This window comes from Orbicella franksi, chromosome 9, assembly GCF_964199315.1.
Source record: "Orbicella franksi chromosome 9, jaOrbFran1.1, whole genome shotgun sequence".
Lineage (NCBI taxonomy): Eukaryota > Metazoa > Cnidaria > Anthozoa > Scleractinia > Merulinidae > Orbicella > Orbicella franksi.
The window spans coordinates 3,310,786-3,332,073 of NC_138153.1; the positions used below are offsets into that span (position 1 = coordinate 3,310,786).

Here is a 21,288-nt window from a genome sequence, read left to right on the forward strand (position 1 = left end):
GAATTGCGATAGAAAGTTAGGAATTGGAGTAAGTGTTCAGATTATTATCCCCAAAATGATTAATAGTTTTCAGCTTTTTTTAAGCTTCCAATCTTTTTTTTTGTTAACAATTATTAGGAACAGAACTTTGTTTGTTGTACCCCCCAAGACAGATAATAATTTTTTTTCCCTTCTCTTTCTGCTCGGTGAGAGAAAAGAAAGAAGGGAAAGTCTGTCTCGCAAGGTATGTGTTGTAATCACACCAGTGAAAAAGATATAGCTTGTATGATTAAAGACTAACAATTTTATACAATACCATGTAATTTATATAATACCATGTAGTTTACATCACTACAAAATTTTGAAAATTACAAAATGTTCCTTTTATTATTATTACTAGTGTGTATGATAACATCTTGGACTTTCCTTCCCCTCTAATTCCATTAGAGTTCATGGCTTTCCAAGTTTGTAATAGAGGATGTTCTTGCAGAATGTCATCCAGTGTTTGTCCAGCACATTTCAGTGTTTCATACATTTCGTTTTATATACTTTTTATCACTTTTCCAGCTGTTTCATTTGCCAGAGTCCATCATTCAAAAAGTGAATCACCTCAATGCCAATGCCTTTGTTTGTTTGCCGTCTGTTGAAAGAAAAAAACAATAAAATAGCTTCGATCTGCATCCATACTTCCCATGGGGTACTCTACAAAGTTTTCTACAAGGAAGCTCCTCCCCAAGCCCAACCCCTTACCCTTTTGTACACCATTTTGTCAGAAAAGGTATCCATTTTGTATACCTTTTTTTTTTAAAAAAAAAAAGTTCATGTTATGCATAAATCACAAATTTCCCTACCCTTTCACAAATACCTCATCTTGTGAAATCCCTACCCTTTTAAAAACCTGAAACCCAACATAGGTAACCCTAAGTTGGGTGGAGCTTCCCCCTATTGGTTGTTATTGGAAATATCCCCTAGGCTGGCATACTTCTTCTTTGGACACAATCTTATGAACCAAGACAAGCACGTTTTTTTTCCACTCATGTCATTTGGATTGTCATGGGTCACACATTTTGTTTGGATTGTCATGCACGTAGTTGTGATATTCACATGCAATATTTGGGTCATTAGACATGTTATTTTTGATTGTCATACACATCATTTGGATTGCAAGTCGGACAGGTTTGTTAATCATCACGCACATTATAAGGATTAACTACCGGTCACGATTTTTTTTTTTTGACAGATTGTCACACACCTTATTTGAAGTGTTACAATTTTTTTTTCCCTAAGATGTGCAAATGTCATGTACTCACATTTCATCTGCGGACATTGTCATTTTTCCAATCGCTATTGCATGTTGCTTTCCCTCGGCTGTTATTGCCTGAGCTTTAGTTAAGGAAAAAACAAAGAACACCAAGGGTGGAAGAAAGAAAGACCTGATCAATTGAACAAACACTTTGTAGAAATTCTTAAATTCTCACAAGACACAATAACATTAATTTTGTATGGCAAGTGGTGAGGAAAAATTGGATGCTAGTTATTGAATAGGAAAGAAAAGTTGGATAACGTGTACTAAAGGCATCCACAGTTGAGTATCGATTGATACCCTTGATCAATACCCTCTATCAACCCTTGATTGATACTCAATCACCACCTCGGTTGACACCTGGTTGACACTTGATTGACATCTCAGTCGAGAGTCTAATAATTTTTGTAGACATGCCATTGAATGTCGATCAATACATATGAGTCAGTCAGCACCAGACCGACAGTCAACCGACTACCAATCAAGTGTAGATCGAGTGCCAACGATAGAGACATCCATCAAGTGATTGAGTGTGGATCCAGGGTATCAATCAACACTCGATCACAGATACCTTTAGTAAACATGTTCCGAAAAGTCTAGAATCTAAGAAGCTACTACCTTAACCTGGTGTCCATAGTATGAAGGGGATGCTAGTCCATTGCAGGGTATTTTTCATGCAACATTATATGACACCAACGAGACACAGAATGGCACAACAAGACACTAACGAGATGGCATATGACACAACATGACATCACACCCACAAGAGATGGAATGACAGGTCATGACATGATGCAACATGACACTAAAGAAACATGGAATGATGTGAAATCAGATGACATGACATGACACAAAGATAGGATACAACTATTGCTCCTTTGGGTAAGTCAGCTAGTTTAGCTCCTGGACTGGTCAAGCCACGACACATTACATTTGCACCACTTAAAAGAAATTTGATTGCTCCTTTGTCAACTTGTTGACATGGTAAGATGACAGGATCTAGGGAAAAAAAAGAAACAAACTTACTGTTATTGTTACAATCGGGTCTGCTAGCCTTAAGAGAAGTTTTGAACATTGTCACTCTGTGCTCTAGAAATAAACACCATGCTTGTGCCACAAGCATTGTGCACATGAAATTTTGCACTGGTGATGTTAACTACAAAGGTCTATGGTGACCCATATAACAGTTATTTTAAATTTATTTTAAAAGGTAATAAATGATCATTGAAAGTAAGTACTGTAATTTTTTTACAGACCTGTTTGATGACCAATTTAAAGTTTGATAATGTAAACAAGGCATTTTTATGTGATAAAAAATTTCATGTCAGATACCACTCATTCAGTGTATTGCTGAGTTATATATTATTTAAGCATACAAGAATTTTTAAGGGCATGATAGAAATAGTGCACATTGAAGGAAGGGTTGTGCCTAACAACTCTCACACTTTCCCAGACAAGTGTTCTTAAAAATTTATATGAGCTTAATACTAACATTACTCAGTAACTCAACATTGCATGGAAACAAGTTTACTGTTACTTTTCTATGGTATTCAAGATGACTCGGAGCTCTCAAATTCATCTGATGACCTAAACCACACACATTAGCAACTTGAGAAAGCCCACATACTTATGAGGCAGTGGTCATGCTTCATAGAGGTATAATGGTAGTGGGTACAATTTCTTCTACACTTAAAAACAATGTAATGGAGGTCACTGACATGGCATCAATTTAACACTACAGCACTTACATTTGTGTAAAAGTCTAAGTGAAGGTAAGTATTCACTTTCCCTTTGTCTGAAGAACAGGATCTCTTGATTAATGGATAATATTTCTATGTGCTCATGACTATGGAAAATACACAAATACATATAAAATCACTTGATACAGGATGGATTTCTCAAGGGCAACTGGAGGGGGAGGACATGGAAAGATATTGAATTTGGATGTGTTTTACAGAGTCTGTGACAGTACCCAAGGTTTACACCAACGTGGCGTGGCACGTGAATAGCGTGCGTGCGCTCAGAGACATTTTGAATTTGCAAGTTATGCATACAATAATTTGCAATTACGGGTAACTTCAGTTGCATGTACATTAATTACGTGCGGAATTTACAGTTTTTTGGAGAGCAGGAGTTGTGTTTTGGATGGGTTCATGCTAATTTAGAGATTACTGTGTTACTGGTTTGGAAGACTCACCATTTTACAACTACAAGTGGTTCCTTTTTAGGAAATATTTGAGCTATGTAATCATCTATTGGAGGAAATTGTTCTACCAGTTTGGTTTTTATCCCTCGCTGAATGGATGACTTCACTTGACTTACTCCTGAAACAGATTCTTTTGCCTGAAATCTTACGAAAACAAAAAAAATTATATTGCACAATTCATAATCTCAGTCAGCTTTTTTGGAAGGACTCATTTTGAAACAGAGACAAAAGACAAATTAGAAATGGCTTCTTGTCTTACTGCCATCTATCTATAAAATTCCTAATACAGTCATGTCACTGGAACAAATAATTTGTTTCAGCTGAAGGCTATACATGGCTAAACACAAGCAAATCAACCCAGAAAGGCAAGCTTTGTGCTTGAATTTCTCCTCACCCTTTCCTCGGAATGTTCCATTTGAATCTGGTCCCTAACAGCCCTCCCTCCAACCTACCTTACCTGATTTTTTTGCCAGTAATAATGTGTATTAAATCATTTCCTAATTTTCAGACCACATTGTTTCAGTAAAATCTAAGAACCCGAGAAATGTTGCAGTCCTCCTAAAGAAATGGACATAAATCTCGTCCTTTTTCAAAAGTACGATCTTAATGAGTTATTAGACTGAGTGTGACCAAAAAATTGAGTATTCTTACTATGAACCATAGGATGATACGTAGAGTCGATGTATGGCAAAAAAGTTGGCATGACCTTGGAAAGATGTTCTCACATGCTGAGAGTAAGTATGGCTCACACTTATCTTATAGACCCTGAATAGCCTTCCTTTTTACAGCGACCATATGGCGATATAAAAGGCTTGTAACATTCTTCAACTTGCATACCCCTGTTCAAGTAGTCGCTTTGCTAGAACACCATGCAACACTGTGCAAGTCTAGAATTTTTGGACAGCATAAAGCAAAAAAGGACCCCTCCAAAAAAGCAAAATTTGCGGCACGAAAATAACCAATCGACTTACTTTTTGAACATATTCCACGAAAAATTCTTACTTTCGAAGCTGATCAGTCAATCACATGGAATCACCTTTTCAGTGGTTTTCTTCCAAAACAGGTGCGCGCTCTGCCTGCGATCATTATCATCAGCGGTTGCATCATTTGGGAGTACCTTTCGTTTCACCGTATATGACGTATATCAAAACAGCTCAAAAGATGGCGACAGGTCGTGAGACAAGAAGTAATCCAGTTCCCAAATTTGTGGTCGGAGAAAAGGTTCTTTGCTATGAGCCAGATCCAAACAAGGCCCGAGTGTTGTACGAGTCGAAGGTAAATTTTGTAGAACATACGGTTTTCATGTTAGTCAGTGAATTGACCAAGATTTTCTGACATTGAGTGATTGACATGGGCTTGTGTGACATGACAGTTCGGCGTGCGTGGTTTCTACTCCAGAAGACACCAGGAGAAATATACCATGTTTTGTGCTCAACCCGTGGTTTTGCGCTCACCGATCGGACTAGTGAATGTTATTTGTTTATTGTCCCGTTGGGCCTGAGGTGTTAATTCATTTAACGGTTTGGCTAGTTTTTAATCCGCTTTGTGGTAATTAACGGAAGCCCGGTGGAGCCGCAAGCATATTTACACTAACGAGAGCCAAGTACTACTACGGTTCTTTTAAAAATTAGCTTTAAGTGTTTTTTTCAATAGATGAACCTTTGGCAATTGTTCCAAAATACATCTCGCTATTTAAATTAAGTATCCCAATAAAAAAAAATTATAATTGAAGTTAACGCAAGTTCGTATGCACGTGCAGTAGCAAAAACAATCTATTGAGTTCTAATTTGATTTATAGTTTACCTTTAGAGTTAAATTGATGAGTTTCTATGATGTCATGTTTCTTTCCACAGGTTCTGGAAGTTGATATCACAAAAGATGACAAAGGAAAACGAGTTCCAGAATATTTTATCCATTTCAATGGTTGGAACAGAAGGTAGTACTTGACTTGCATGCTTATTGTGTTTTCTTCATGATCTTAAGTAACGTGCTCAGACACCAAGAGCTGGTGACTTGTTTGTGACTCAATCAGCTAACTCTTCAGCAAATCACTAAGTGTGGAATAAGTATGGTATTGTGTGGCAATACAGTACTGTTTGTTTGTTTGTTTACTTTTTAAATCTTATTTACGGTCCTGACCCTTGCTTGGCTTCAAGAAGAGTTTCCAGTAGATTTGAAAAAACAAAACAAAAGATGTCAATAGATTTGGTAATCCCTCAACCATGGTGAATGGTTATGAAACTTCAAAGTTTTATGTTGGAAGACCTTGTATAAATCTTTTCTTTTTCACTCATACACAGTGCATGAATTACATAGCTGAAACATTTTCTTTGGTTAGTTCCTCAGTCAGAAGTGAACAAGTGTTTTGTGCCTGGTCCAAGAAATAGAACAGAAACATACAACAAAGAACTTTGTCATACTTCATAATTATTACCCTTATGTCACAGCCAATTGCCACTTGATTAGGCACGATGTCTGAAAGATGTAATGTAAAACTATGGATTTCAGCCAGTATTTTCAAAGCATATTTTTCATAATTTTTATTAGTAGCAAAAATTTCATATATTAGGCAGTAAGCATCATATTTCAAAGATGATTTCATTGTTATGACAAACTCCTGAAACAAGTTTCTTTTATTGCCATCTTTTAGCTGGGATCGCTGGGTTGTGGAAGATCAAGTTCTGAAAGATTCAGAAAACAACAGATCACTCATGTCTAGACTCCATGAGCAAGCACTGAAGTAAGTTGCAAAAATAATCACAGGTAATTTAATGCTTGTTACTTTAATAACATGTTTTGGCATCTTGGTTCCATTTCTCAAGATAGAAGCTTGTTTATATTGTTTAATTTGTAACTTTTTTCATCGAAACATTACTATACAAAATTCTTGCGTCTGATTCTCTATCGCCAGACCCAGTTTTAACCCAAAAATATGAAACGGTGTGTGTGTCTTAAAATGTCACTGTACAATGTAATTCAACATGGTACATGCCATTCGGTCTCAGGCGCTTAATGTAAATTCTAAAACAGATATATAATTGATATACTTAGAATGGATTTCTTTAGTATTTTTTTCATACATGTATCTTCGGTTGGTTAAAAACAAACTCATGTATTGTTTTTCATTAATTAAGATGAATATTAATTGGTTGTTCAGGAATTCTTGTTGTCCAATTCTTTCCATAGTTGTGCACTCGAAATTAAACAAATCAGACTCTAACTTCACAGGCATCCAATTTTGTTATCCATATGTATGATTGCACAGCAAAATATAATTGGACTCCTCTCAGTCCTATTATCATTATTAATTAACTTTTACCGGTAATTTAATGGCAGATCAAGGGTGAAAAAGAAAAGGAGGTTGACGCAAGGTTCAGAGAGTAAGGATTCTGATGGCATTAACAAATCTGAAGCAAAATCTATTTCAGAAGTGGTATGTACAGTGTGAAATTTCAGTGCAGTTTATTGTGAAAAGAGTCCTTGTATTGCAATAATACACTGAAACAAGCAGGCAAACTGAGCAAGCATTAACTGGATGGCACGGTATTTGTTTACTTAAAATGTTGTTCTACTTTCTTTTGGAGGTCGAAAACCCAGAGCTACCTAAAGTTGAAATTGAAATACCAAGCCAGCTTAAGCTGAAACTAGAAGATGACTGCTATTTTATTAAAAGAAAAAAAAAGGCAAGCATAACTCTGTACAATTTAATATGTGACTAAATAATTACAAACATAACAGCCAAACAAGAACTATAACAATGATATATTAATTGATAGACCTGAGGACTTGTAGTCATAACACCATTCTTTTGTTTTATTCGAGTGAATGTTCGATTTTACATTCAGATGACAAAGCAGACTACAAAATAATACACTCATCCAATAGGTATAATTTATGACTGACTCATTGTCTTGAATGTCTCAATTCAGCATCATGGAATATTTGAATATGTTGACAACACTTAAGAATTATTGAAGTTAGTTACTTTTTTTCTCCTGAGAATGTCAGAGTCCTAAAATAAAGAGAACTGTAATTTATAAGTCAGGTAAAGGTAAAGTCTGCGTACGAGCCAAGTGCCCCATCAGGCCGGAGCTTATCCCGGCTTCTGTAGCATGAAGCGACTAGGAGTATTTCTACTCCCCCCTGGATGGGATGCTAGTCCATCGCAGGGTTACCCCCAGCATTAAGTTCACCGGTACGCATTTATACACCTGGGTGGAGAGAGGCACTGTGAGAGTAAAGTGTCTTGCCAAAGAACACAACACAATGTCCCCGGCCAGGGCTCAAACCTGGACCACTCGATCCAGAGACGAGCGCACTAACCATGAGGCCACTGCATTTCCCACAATTATAAGTCATAATTACAGTAAAATGTTTACTCATTAGATAATTTTTTTTTTCATTAGCTTGTACAGCTGCCTAGGACACCGAATGTTGCTCAAGTTCTAAATAATTATTTCCAGCATTATCAGGACTTCTATCCTGAGCAGAGGTAGATTAAAAAATAATGATAATCTGATTGAGAGATACCTTTACTACATGTGCATGCACATGTGTTCATAATTGTTTTGACAAATGTAAAACAATTTGTTGTAAGTAACTTTTCAATTGATAAACTCTACATGTATAAACAGAAGCATATCACCTTGAAAAGGTGATATGCTTCCAGTGCAAACCATAATCAATAGATAAGTTCTCCTTATGGGTCTCTGTGCATTTCTTATAGCAAAAGTTGGGAGAACTTGTTTAATTTCAGCTGGAACCATTTTTATTTGGTGATCATGGTTACAAACTAAGTAAAAATCAAAACTATTTGACTTTGCAGTCAGCAAGGAGTGAGGACAATATATTTTTTAGCCTGGGAACCAACCCTGGGGAGGGCGAGGGGGTATTCCAGATAATGGCATATTTGGGGAGGCTCTGCCTTACAGGAGTACCTTTTACAGGCTTCAGGAAAATAAAAGGGTGGGGATTTCACAAGTCGAGGTAAATGGAATGGTAGGGAAATCTGTCACTTATGTCCAAGGTGAACATGAACCAAATATGAAATACTCTCTGGTTAACATCTCTTCTGGTAATGCTTGATGTTTTCTGCTAATATTATTCATTCCAAGGGTTTAGAAAAGGAATTCGGTTTTCTTAAGATTACCTTTTTTAATAAAAAGTATAGGAAAGAGGTACCTTAAGTTTTCTGTCAAAATGGCATACATAGGGGTAAGGGATTCGACCTTGAGGCAGTGTTTCCCCATGTAAAACTTTCTAGAGTACCCCCCATCTCTGGGGAACCAAGCTTTTCTGTGCTAACAGTATTCCATGTGAATGATGAAAAAAAGTTACTCAGCACCATACTTTGGCTCAGTTTTTATAAACATGCAGCTTTCTTACATCATTCTGGCTGTGGTCTGTTCTCTATGTCCCGTAAATATGTCACAATTTTTTGATCAACAGCTCAAACTTGATTAAGGAAGTTATGGATGGTCTTCGCATATATTTTGATTTCACTCTTCCCACATTGCTTCTCTACAACTTTGAACGGGAACAATACCAGATGGTCATGAAACTCACTCCACACCCAGCAGAAACTAAAGAAGGACATCAAGATGAGTTGAATGGAAAAATATCAGGAGAGGATAAATATGGAGTAGTGAGTTCATCCACGGAGAGCTCGCCCGTCAAGCAAGAGTTTACAAATTTGTTCACAAATCAAACAGAAACCAAGGAAGGAGAGGGTGAGTGCAATTAAACCGCTAAGTCTAGGGGTGGCTCAAAGCTTTCTTTGATTTAAATGGAATAAGCTCGATTACCAGCCACTGTTCAGGAAAGGAGCCCACACTAGTAGACCAGGCTCGAGAGACGGGAAATAAGAGCATTTCTTTTATTACAATTTCTTCAAGTGCACCCTAAAAGATTCTTCGACAGCTAAACATTGTGGCGTTTTGTCATCAACACCCTAAGTGAGACCAGAATCCTTGAATTATACCCCTAAACGAGATGACGAGCATCCCCGACCTTTCCTCCTAGGGTCCAGTTCTGGCCCTTCCTCTGTCACGCAATGCTGGAGAGTGGAGCTTTGCGTGACAGAGACAGACAGACAGACAGACAGACAGAGAGAACCAGAACTGGACTAAGAGTGGCTAGTAAGGTCAGTTTTTCAAATATATCTTCTGAAAATAACATGTAATCAAAAGAAAGTGAATAAATATAATTAGACTGATCGCTTTTGTTGTTTCAGCCAAGCAAGAACGTCTGCTTCGTCGCCGTGCACCTAGAAATCCACCAGCTAATCTTGAAGCTTCCCAGTCTGCAACAGTGTCATCCACCTCGTCAAGCCCGGAATGCAATGCTACTACAGTAAAACGGGTCAGCTTACCGGTAGCCTGTGAGCACGCTCTAGTGTCTCGGTTTACAATCAAGCGCTGCTTTCTAGGTTTACGCTTTGGCGCGCGAGCGCTATGGAAATGTTTTGAATGTTGTTTTTTTGCGTTCGTTTTTACACCCAGTCCTCTCAAACCCGGCCATGACATGTGATGAGCAATGATCGTATAATGTTTTACTATCATCTCTGTTAAAATCTTGGCGTTTAGTCTTGAATTATAAATGCCCAAACAAATGCTTTTTTTGCCGTTTTTGTGGCTTTATTTGTGATTTTCTTAGGTGAAATCTTCCAAAATTTTCACAGTGCATCGATCCGGCGGGATGCGAATTTTAAGCACGAAAAAAGTAGAGTTTGTACAAAACAAATATCTGGAAGATAATTATTATGGTAATAAATTCCCACTAAAATTGTCCCAAGAAAACGCCTTGTTGTGAAGAAATCGATGACCCACAGGTTTATTTTCGGCAGTTTACACTAGATCCTAACATGTCTCGGGAACCTAAAGAGCCTCTGCCAAGGAGGCTAAATATCTGAGGAAAGCATGGCAAGCTCAAAGATGGGCGTGGGAAGACAGGGCAAACAGGCGTTTTCTCCAGATTTTTCTCTGATAATTACTTCGTAAAGTGAGCGCATGCTACATTGTTTAGTCCGTGACTGACACCTCCCCTAAGTTCATTATATTTCCTTTACAGAAAGCAGCGGAGATGGAAGACAGTCAGTTACAACTTTCCGATGCTCCTTTACCAGCGAGTGCTTTTCCAACTTCGCCAATTCCCAGCTCGCTGAGTGTCTTCACACACACGATGCCCTCTCAAATCTATGGAGCGGAACATCTATTAAGATTATTCGGTAAGAAATCATAGCATTTTTACATGTTACCTGATTGAGATTTACTCATAGCTCTGACATGATTTCTCAACTCCACACATTTTTTTCTCATACTTCATGGACACGAACCGCCATCGGGTCGAGAACGAAAAGAACGAGACTTTTGCATATAAATTAAGTTTGGGTAAATGCTGAAATCGTTAATACCGCCTACCGTCGTTTGTTGTAATTATAAAAATAGCAAAATTTGCCTCCAAACGTTCACAAATGATGCTCAGACAGTGAAAAAAAGGACCACAATTTCTCATGGTCCTCATGGTCTTCACTGAAGTCACTGGTCTGCGTGAAGCCGATGAGTTCTTGGAGATGTTGTTTGAAAAGTCGCCGTCACTATCGGTTTATTGGAAAAGTCGGGAAAAAATTTCTCAGATTTTCAGAAATTTGTCTTGCATTGCGTTACCAGCCGTGTGTTATTCTCTCAGTTGACGTAAAAAAAAAATTACACATACATTTTTTGCAGTTTTTCCGCGGACCTTTGACCCAGCATTTGAAAGTGCGGTTTTTTCCGCAACCAAATCTCGAGTGACGCCTGCCAATAATACGCTTTAGTGACTCGACAACTGAATATTATACACTCCGCTCTGAATGTGAAACTTCTCTTGGTCGGTACCAAACCAGAGCAGGACGAGACTCATTTTCCGTCCAAAGGAACTCGACCCTGATAGTTTTTCGGACGGTTCTTGTGTGAAATAGTTTATCTAAATTCAAGGCGAGCAATTTAATTCGCTTTCTTCTTCTGAGCCTCTTGGGGTGATGTGTGGAGTAGATGAAAGATGTTAATCTACCGAGTTAAGCGCCAAGTATCCTTTTATGTACAGTTTATATTCCGGGTGAATCTATAAAGACTTTGTGAAAAGTTCGCCTGCTTGTTTATATGCAGAATTGAAGCACCGCTTTCAGTTTGTCACGCGATGTTGAAAATCGAGACGAATACAAAAACAGTAATTGTGTGCAATGATAATGAAAAATGCGTCGAATGTTTTTATAGACTTGCAAACTTGCTAGTTTGATCGATTGCTCCTGTAAATAAACTCAACCGAGCCATGAGATGACAATTCTCTTTTAATATTCGCCCTAACGAGCAACGTATTTAGGTTAATCATAGTTACTATGGATTAATGTCTTCCGAAGGAGACTCCGAAGTTGCACAACCGAACTTCTCCAGACCTTCTTTGTAGAAGGCTGCAAACTTCACCGTTTGTCATTCCCGAACCACAGTTTCTTGTGTGCTAATTTTGACGCAAACTCTTAAAATTATTGTTGGAATTATTTCCAGTTGAAATTCGTTTCACTTTCGCCTCACAGTGACTTGAGCACTTTGGCGCGATGTTTCGTTTCCTCGCGGCTGCAGTGCGGTGAACGTGCGGTGAACGCATTGGAAGCGAGATCAGTGTTAAAACTTTTCAGGCGGTCAAGCGAGGAAAGTTAGCCGTATGACATTTTCTGATGAGATTCGCTGTAACCTTGGACAAATCAGTACTTTCGACTTTCTGTGTTTCGTTTTAAGTTTCTTTCTTTAGTGAGAAGTACATGTAGGTAAATAAACGCAGAGCTGAGATTTTGCGTTGGTAACACTGCTCCATTTTCCTGTATAGTTAAACTTCCCGGTTTGCTAGCGAGAACAGACATGCCTGAAAAGAATCTATGTGCGCTTCTGGAACAGATTAATACTTTCCTCAAGTAAGTGCTCTTCCAGATATAAATTAACCATTTTAATAGTATGTACAAAGCAGGGGTCACCTGTGTGGGTGACTAGAAGTCTTTGTCTCATATTTGTCCATACTTTCTGAAACAAACTTGTCAGGTCTCAGTGTATCCAGTGGATTCTTGTTTTCAAACGTTTCCCTTGTGTCACTATTTCATGTTTAACAACATTATTGTGCTGTCTTGTTTGGTTTAAAAACAAAACGCGCGACTTTTTGCAACACAAAAGTTGAGGGAAATTAAATACAGAAGTTGAGGAGAGATGGGATAAGATTATTGATACAAAGTTACTTTAAAGTACAGTATTATCAGAGAGCCTCGCAATTTAAATTCGTATTATAAGACCTGGAAATCAGTGATAATTTGCACTGTGAGCAGTCTCTCTTTTGCCCAAAAATCCGCGGTTTCGCCGCTCGCCTCTGCTCGTTTGTTTGCGTTCTTCCGTCGCGGAGGATCCTCGAGCCAATTCAAAATAATTCATTTATTGTTTTTTTTTTCTGTTTACAGATATCTCGCCGAGAATTCACACACTTTCTTCCCAGAGCAGGTCTATTACAACTCTCTACTGTGACAAGAGGCTTTCCCTTTGCCGACTCTTCGTTTGGTTTTGTTTTTCTGTCCATTAGAGTTTCTGATCATTCTTCAACTGGAGCCAAACTCCCTTGCACTGATGTCGCCTTTGTGTTTCTCGTCGACCGACCACCGTTCATCTCAAGGCGGATCGGAATGGGCCCGATAAGATGTGACGCAAACGAAGCAATTTAGCTTTGTTACAGTGTAAATATCGATCTATGAAAGTTCTGTTCTAGTATGTTTATCAAATGTAGCCTCTTTTGCAGAGTTCTCACACCAGACAAGGAACTTAATTGTGAGATGCGAAGCAAAACACTTCCCTTCTGAAGTCTCCGTCTTGCGTAACTGTAAATATATTTTCACACGTATTCCTGATAAACTTTAGGTTATTTATGACTTTTTGTTCTAGAGAACAATGTATCTCCTCTGTTAAAACACTGTTCGATGTTAATAAAGAGAAATCCCTTTGACGTATTACTGCGAGTCCACGTGGTGATATTTTTTCCAGGTACCCAACGGCCGCGCCAAGGACAACGTCAATTGAAGAATGCATTTATATTCAACCTATGAACTTCGTAAAAATTTAGATTCATTTAGTTTGTCTATCATTGTCAGAGCTTCCCAGACAGGTTCGCGTTCTCCAGACTACGCAAATTTCGGTCATTTCACGTCATTGTTTTGTAGAGAACGGCAAAGAAATGTTTTGTTTGGTGACGTTGCTGTTGCTATTGTGGTTTGCTTAAACTCCCTATTATTTCCGAAAGGCCACTAGATTTTAATCTTTGGAGTAAAAGGCTAGCTGTGTAGTTGAACGGGATGAAATTAGGTAGAAGATAAACTGCAGTTCTTAAAGTCCACAAACGCAATGTTCTGTCTAGTGAGTTAGCATATATTTGGTAGGCGGCCAGTTCAAACGGTGGGTAACTCTCTCCACCGTATAAATCCCGCCATCTACTGGATAGTGAGTGATTCTTGGTGTAAACATCGGACAAATTTACGAGCTTCACTTAGAACTTGAAAAGTCGGAGATTCCTTTTATTTCAGTCCGTTTTAGTTCACCAAAGTGCAATGACAAGCTACTATACTGAAGAGCCCTTAATAGAGTGCCATCTTCCGAGGAAATTGTGCTTTTGCACAGATGAGAGAGCAAAGCCAGACGTGTTTGTCTGTTTGCTGCGTTGGCACAGCTATGCAAACAACAAGTGCACGAGCAAAGAACTATCTTCTTCAGTGAGAAAAGAACTTGACGTGAAAACCAAAAAGTAATCAGTGTAGGAGTATTTTTGGCGAGTAGACGGGCAGAATTACTCGTGAAATTTAGATTTTGGAAGTAGACAAAGACTGGGGAGTGTCCAACTCGTGACGGCGTATTAAAGACGCGCGCTCTTGGAAAACGGTAGTCCTGCAGGCTACACACTAGAGGGCGCATTAAATTTTGATTGAAGCATAAAAGACCCAATGGGGTTCTAATTTCTTCTTGAATAGTGCTGTTCATCATTCAATATAGGATTCTGTCTTTGCTAAAACACGAACCGTTTGTTAAAAGAGATCTCACGCGCACGTTATCTGGTCATTACTAAAAGATGAACAATCATTTTCTCCATGCAAATATCAATGCAATGTTCTAAATATCGAGCAGAGAGGTAACGAAAAAAGAAAATCAGCAACTAGGGAAAATTGCTTTGATAAACCACCAGATATTTATGGCGATCAGTATTGAGAATTGACATCGTGAGCTTGGCAGGGAAGGAAAACTGCCACAAAGAGCAGTTTCCAATGTCAACAGACAAGTCTGTAGTATATTCATTCAATGTTGGTGTTCTTGTAGAATTTAGTCTATCAAATACACCGCCAATTGGAATTTCAGTCGGTTTTCGGCGACATGATCTCCGTCAGCGTCCTCACTACGCCGGAGAAATTTGAAAACGCAGCTTCATTTCTCCGGTTAGGCCTGCCGTTCACACTACTGATCTGTCACGAAAACGGAGCTTTTCGAAAACGCTCTTCCAACGAGAGGAATTTCAAAACGCCGGCTTTGGACGGGAAACATTTTGAAAACGGATCTTTTCGAAAACGACAGCGTCACGATAATCATGTGATTTCGCTGACCGGGTTTTTTTCAAACACAAACCCAAAATGACCGATGTTTGTTGCGTTTTAAATTCCTTCGGTATGGTGTGGACGGAAAACATCTGATGCGTTTTCAGAGTGAAAGCTCCATTTTCAAATTTCTCCGGCGTTGTGTGGATGGGGCATCAGTATGTACATCTTTGACAAGAGGGCAGGCACAATACTAACAAATAGATCGGAATGGAAAGAAGCCGAGTTTGCTCAGATTTGAGAGCTCAGCTGGACTTGCGTCTTTCTTCTGTTGGCCTGTGTCTGCTCTGGCGCAGTTGGGAACACAACAAGTGCGTGAGAAGACAGGTGTTGTGAAATCTTTTCGAAGTGTTAAAGGACACAGCAGCTTCAAGTGAACACTTTGAGGGTGTCTCCACTCTTAACCAGCGCTGTTCAACTCAACTGAGGTAACTCTTTCAATGATTTCTTTTGTCCGTTGGCAATGATACTTGCGTTCTTCGTAGCAGAGAATATTTTTTGAGCCGAGAACATCAAGTCACATCAAAGAACACAATTCTCTGAGAAACATCCTTGGTTGGCCTAGAGTAAATCGATTTAGGTGTGATTTCTAGAAAAACAAAAAGTTACAAAGGAGGCTAGATGAAGGAACACCAAGCAAGAACAGTTTGATCTTGTGTGTAGAGAACTAATTACAGGCTCTTTAGGACGTGGCTTGCGTCGGGTTTGAGCCAGTTCTTCTCCGGGTCTAGGGGTTTGAAAAATTATTTTGCAACGTTACACTTGTTTTTTTATAGATAGCTTTCTACCACATTCTAGTTTTGAACCGAAAACAACTGGTAGAATAGCCCATATTCATGGCTTGCAATTTAACTTGTATAACACATGGAGTAATACTGATAGTATCCTAAGATGGAACAGTAGTAATTATTTCCTGTTTAGAAATTGACAACGAAGATGGTCCCAAACAGGCGCAATCATTCGTAGTTGAATAACGTGGTTACAGTTTTTCCACCTAGCTGTTAATAGTCTCCTTTTTTTATCCTCGGAAAGTAGTAGTCCAATAAACATGCAAGCCTTGACTCTACTGATAGCCTTGATGGCTCTGTCGGCAAGCTGCGATGCCTACTACCGAGTTTGTTACTACACCAACTGGGCACAATATCGACCAGAGGGAGCAAAGTTCTTCCCCGAAGATCTCGACCCATTCCTCTGTACTCACATCATCTACTCCTTCGCCAAAATCGACGCAAGTAACAAGATCGCCATGTATGAATGGAATGACGATAAAATGTACGTTCGGTTTAACAATCTGAAGCAAAAGAACCCCGAGTTGAAGACACTTCTGGCCATTGGCGGATGGAATCACGAGAGTGGCGCAGTGAGTCCATTTTCACGTATGGTGAGCTCGGCAGCTAGTCGGAAAGTCTTCACTGATTCTGTTATCAGGTGAGCAGCATAAACTCTGTATTTCTAATCTCCATTATTATCACTTTGTCGGGCATTGTGGCGCATTTTGCGGGCTTAAATGGTGAATTTGGCAAGTAAGCTTCATCGAACTTTCCTTTAATGTCTTTTACAATTTGGAAAACTCAAATGGCAAGACTGTGCACTGCATTGTGTATTTTCATTGAGGAAAAATAAAAGCAATTCAACTCGTAAACGCTCGCGTAATTGTAGAGACTGTGTTGTTGTCATTTTTTCAGTTTTTATTTTCAAAAGTGATAATAATAGTAACAATTTATGTTCTTGAGCATAAATACGTTTTGGGCCTTTCTCAGAGCTCATTTTAACCCTAGCTAGCGGTTCGGGCTAAAATGAGTCTGAGCCGCGCCCAAAACATATTTATGCCCGCGAACATTAACTCTTTTGTTTTATTAGCAAATGACTAACAAGTAAGAACTGAGAAATTTGCCTTTAAAGCTACTGTATTAATCACACTAACACGTGATTATTCAGTTTACTGAGACAGTATGACTTCGATGGATTTGATCTGGACTGGGAATACCCCGGGAACCGTGGAAACTCTCCACCAGAGGACAAACAACACTTTACGGTCCTTTGCCAGGAGTTATTGATCGCTTTCAAGAAAGAGTCTGCAGGAAGCGGAAAGCCGCGCCTCCTGCTGACGGCAGCCGTGGCCGCTGGCGTGGGAACAGTTGACAAAGCGTACGAAGTCAGTAAATTGGCGGGAATACTTGATTTTATCAATTTGATGGCCTATGATCTTCATGGAAGCTGGGACCCAACAACTGGACACCATACTGCTCTAGAGGGTCCCTCAGGGGATACATTGACGGTCTCGTACGCTGTGCAGTATTGGCTGGATAAGGTAACCATAGCAATAAGGTTAATAGCATGGGTTCGCTTCAATATAATTGTATTGCTTTGTAAGAGATATAGTTGATATTAGCTGGTCTGCCCTCAGTTTATAAACAATCCCATTTAGAGACAAACCGTGTAAGCGAGCTAGCAGTTGTACTTTTAAGGCCCTGACCACACTACGCCGAAGGATTTGAAAACGGAGCTTTCACTCTGAAAGCGCATCAAATGTTTTCCGTCCAAACTACGCCGGAGGAAGTTAAAAACGCGACAATCACTGGTCATTTCGGATTTGTGTTTGAGGAAAACTCGGGCAGGAAAATCACGTGATTATCGTGACGTCATCGTTTACGAAAAGCTCCGTTTTCAAAATGTTTTCCGTCCACACGAAAACGAAAGCCGGCGTTTTCAAATTCCTCCGGTTTGAAGAGCGTTTTCGAAAAGCTTCGTTTTCGTGACGGATTAGTGTGGACGGTAGGCCTAACCGTAGAAATAAACCTGCGTTTTCAAGTTCCTCCGGCGTATTGTAGACGCTGCCCATCACTATAGAAACACAGAACTTGCATGAGCTGTATACGTAACGATCGTAAACCATTACCTCACTAGGGTATGCCCTGCAAGAAAATTGCGTTAGGACTGGGTACGTATGGTCGAGCATTCAAACTATCCAACCCTAGCCAAAATGGACTTGGAGCGCCAGCCGGAGGAAAGGCTACCCCTGGGAAGTACACTAGAGAAGGGGGGTTCCTGTCCTATTACGAGATATGTAAGATGGGTCTGACAGTGGTACAGGACAATGCAGTGAGAGCCCCGTATGGATACGTCGGTGATCAGTGGGTGGGGTTTGACGACAGGGCGAGTTTGGTATTGAAGGTGAATACTCTGATCAAAGGAAAAAATCTCCTTGGTGCCATGTTCTGGGCTCTGGATCTGGATGATTTTAAAGGTTCTTTCTGTGGCCAAGGAAAGTAAGTAAAGTTTTGTAAAGTAATAAATGATAGTAATTTCAACGGAACGCTTACATGAGATCAGACTCAATTTAGATAGATCGACCCGAGCTGTTTCAAGACACTTTACTGTCACAGTGCCTCTCTCCACCCAGCTGTACGAATGGGTGCCGGCAAATTTAATTCTTGGCGGTAACTTTGTGATGGACTAGCATTCCATCGCTTCATGCTACAGAAACCGGGATAAGCTCTGGCCTGACGAGCCACTTGGCTCGTATGCAGACGTTACCTTTACCTAGGTGCTTCAAGCCTGTGATTGGCCTATTTAGATGTTGAAAATAACATCCAGAAATCTAAACAATGAAAGTCGCATCTGTTTGATTTACCTCCTTATCGCAACCTTACTCCATCTCGGAATGGGGTGTCCCTTGGCAGTGGAATGGTACTTAAACATTTATTTTCATAGGTTGTCTCCTTCCGTTTTATGGGTAAAACTGCTACCAGTCAAGGGACGATGATCGTCCTCTCTTGTATCAATAGGTTGTCCCGATAAAGACTAATCCTCCGTGGGATAAAACATGGCGACTGGTACATTTACCCATACTGTCATAGCTCAAGAAAACGTTGATAATGTTCTTAAATACGTACAGGAAAGTTCTAAAACCTTCAAACCGAGCATGCTTGTGCTAAATAGACTGTGTTAGGTTAGCGAGGTGTGTAAGGTAAAGTCTGTATACGAGCCAAGTGGCCCATCAGGCCGAAGCTTAGCTTGGTTTCTGTGACACAAAGCGACTAGGAGTATTTCTACTCCCCCCTGGATGGGATGCTAGTCCATCGCAGGGTCACTCCCAGCATTAAATTCGCCGGTACCCATTTATACACCTGGGTGGAGAGAGGCACTGTGAGAGTAAAGTGTCTTGCCCAAGAACACAACACATCGTCCCCGGCCAGGGCTTGAACCAGGACCGCTTGCTGCGGAGGCGAGCGCAGTAACTGTGAGAACACCGCGCCGGTTCGCGAGGTATTGTGGTTAATGTACAGTCGCCATCTTTTTTTCCTACGGATAATTGTATATTCTGACAATACATCTCAATGTGACATGTAAAGTGAATTGTAGCTTGTTGTCATGTTGTTTTAGGTACCCTCTGATAAATGCAGTCAAACAAGCACTGGGTGGAGGAACAGGACCCAATCCAACTGCTGTACCAACAGTGAGCACGGCTCCACCCCCACCCGACACCCAGCCCCCTACCAATGCACCCCCCTCTGGATCGTGCAAGGCTACAGGAGCCTGGGAAGGGAATGCTGGAATGGATCAATGGTGTACGTCCAACTGTGCCGTGGGAAACTGTCCACCGAATATGTGCGTGTGCGCTTAAAAGTTTCACTTCTTTAAAATGTAAAGTGACGTTTACAAGAGAAGAAGAAAGTCTGACAACAGTTGTAAGTTGAGGAAATTAAACGTAAAACGGTCCATACGACCGAGTGTGATGTGTATTATGACACTCTCTCATTAAATGTGAGCAGCTCAGAAAAAATCTAACTTCTCTGTCTCTATGGCGCGTTAATTTTTAACAGTATGAACATTATTTTCCTCAAATGTTAAAACTTTGAGTAGTGGACAGGTAACAAGAAAAAGCAAAGCCTTTACACCGCTCTTTCCTGCGTAGTGACTCCACTGTGCACGCAACTTATCAGGGTATCCGAAAACCATAATTTATTCTTTTACCGTATCTATAACAAAATTCTCGATCGTGATTGGTTCTCCGCGCGCCTATTTGTCAAGGAATCGCGATTACGTACGTATCCAATTTTACTTTTTGCAATTGGATTCCTGTCACTGAATACCTAGGCTATTCGCACGTCAATTCTAATGTTCCCTACAGTTTTTACAACTTATGGAAAACTCTACTCGTTCAAAAGAGAAGTTTTCAATGATCTCGAAATTTGTTATAGATAGGATTAATTAGTAACTGGACCTCGTGTCGTATAATTCAGGGAGTAATCGTACTCATAATTTCAAATCGGCCTTGCACTGCGCGCTCGTCCGATTTCGAAGTTACTCGCCCGATTACTCCCTGAATTGTAATCCACTTAGTCCAGTTACAATAACTAATGAGAACACCACCATACAGAGATGAGCTTAAAAAAACTCTGACCAAAATACTTTATTCTGTGAAAGCGTGAATGAAAAGAAAAATTACAGAGGATTAAGCCCGACAGGCATACAGCAAATATTTTTGCCTCGCTCTAGAGAACTTTGTCAATTATTGATTCAAGCGGAAACCACGAGAGGGGTGAAATTTTATGGAGCAAATTTCTTCCTAGAGATCAACATTTCACAAAAGGTTATAAGATAGATATTAGTTCACAAGACCCTTGGTTTAAGATCTAGACATAGACTAACTATGATCTAGATAAATTTCACATTTTGTGCGAGCTTCGAGATGTAAAAACTACAAGCTTTGCCTTTCAGAATCTTTACCATCTTCATACACGAGAAGATCTAGGTGTTGAGTCTCTTCTTAGTTCGTGCATTAACATAGTTACAATACCGGCCATGATAGGCAGCTGCACAAAATTTACACAAACTACGCATAAGGACAAATAAGGAAAACAGACGATATCTTTTGAGGCAATAGATCTTTGGAAAGAACTTCCAACCCATTTCAAAGAACTTAGCGTATCTGCTTTTTCAAAAAAAAAAGATAATTGTGACTGTCGGACCCGGCATAACCGAATTAGATAATTTTCTCTTCGTTTTCCCTTAAACAAAACTGTAAACTGCAAATTCTTCCTTCACTTCTCCAGTCCTACAAATAGACATAACTAGACTGAAGGCTAACTCGAAAACCTAATGATTCATTTATCCTCTACTCGCGTTCAAACAAGATTATAACAGTTACCTCAC

General features: G+C 39.6%; 3 protein-coding genes across 4 annotated transcripts; 2 read left to right on the top strand and 1 right to left on the bottom strand.

Annotated features, from left to right (window-relative positions):
* Nucleotides 1-300: 300 nt before the first annotated feature.
* On the bottom strand, nt 301-4,532 carry LOC145496607 (malignant T-cell-amplified sequence 1-like). The gene is made up of 6 exons (XM_081476312.1): nt 4,460-4,532; nt 3,480-3,632; nt 3,031-3,128; nt 2,148-2,281; nt 1,290-1,357; nt 301-619 (listed from the first exon to the last, which is right to left on the bottom strand). The coding sequence occupies exons 1-6, from the start codon at nt 4,468-4,470 to the stop codon at nt 535-537; spliced, it is 549 nt and encodes a 182-aa protein (XP_081332438.1). The 5' UTR covers nt 4,471-4,532; the 3' UTR covers nt 301-534.
* Nucleotides 4,533-4,561: 29 nt separating this feature from the next.
* Nucleotides 4,562-13,503, top strand: LOC145496608 (MSL complex subunit 3-like). The gene is made up of 11 exons (XM_081476313.1): nt 4,562-4,763; nt 5,342-5,424; nt 6,139-6,228; nt 6,825-6,921; nt 7,073-7,171; nt 7,895-7,980; nt 8,937-9,217; nt 9,721-9,848; nt 10,557-10,713; nt 12,348-12,432; nt 12,964-13,503. Exons 1-11 carry the CDS (start codon nt 4,623-4,625, stop codon nt 13,025-13,027), a joined length of 1,311 nt encoding a protein of 436 aa, XP_081332439.1. The 5' UTR covers nt 4,562-4,622; the 3' UTR covers nt 13,028-13,503.
* LOC145496606 (chitinase-3-like protein 1) lies at nt 10,723-20,400 on the top strand. 2 transcript variants are annotated; one of them, XM_081476311.1, is made up of 5 exons: nt 10,723-11,552; nt 16,203-16,557; nt 17,068-17,440; nt 18,037-18,398; nt 19,516-20,400. In XM_081476311.1, exons 2-5 carry the CDS (start codon nt 16,208-16,210, stop codon nt 19,754-19,756), a joined length of 1,326 nt encoding a protein of 441 aa, XP_081332437.1. In that variant the 5' UTR covers nt 10,723-11,552; nt 16,203-16,207; the 3' UTR covers nt 19,757-20,400. The 2 variants fall into 2 exon arrangements, with proteins under 2 accessions (XP_081332437.1, XP_081332436.1); XM_081476310.1 differs by lacking the exon at nt 10,723-11,552 and adding an exon at nt 13,592-15,557 and having other exon boundaries at nt 16,165-16,557.
* Nucleotides 20,401-21,288: the final 888 nt, after the last annotated feature.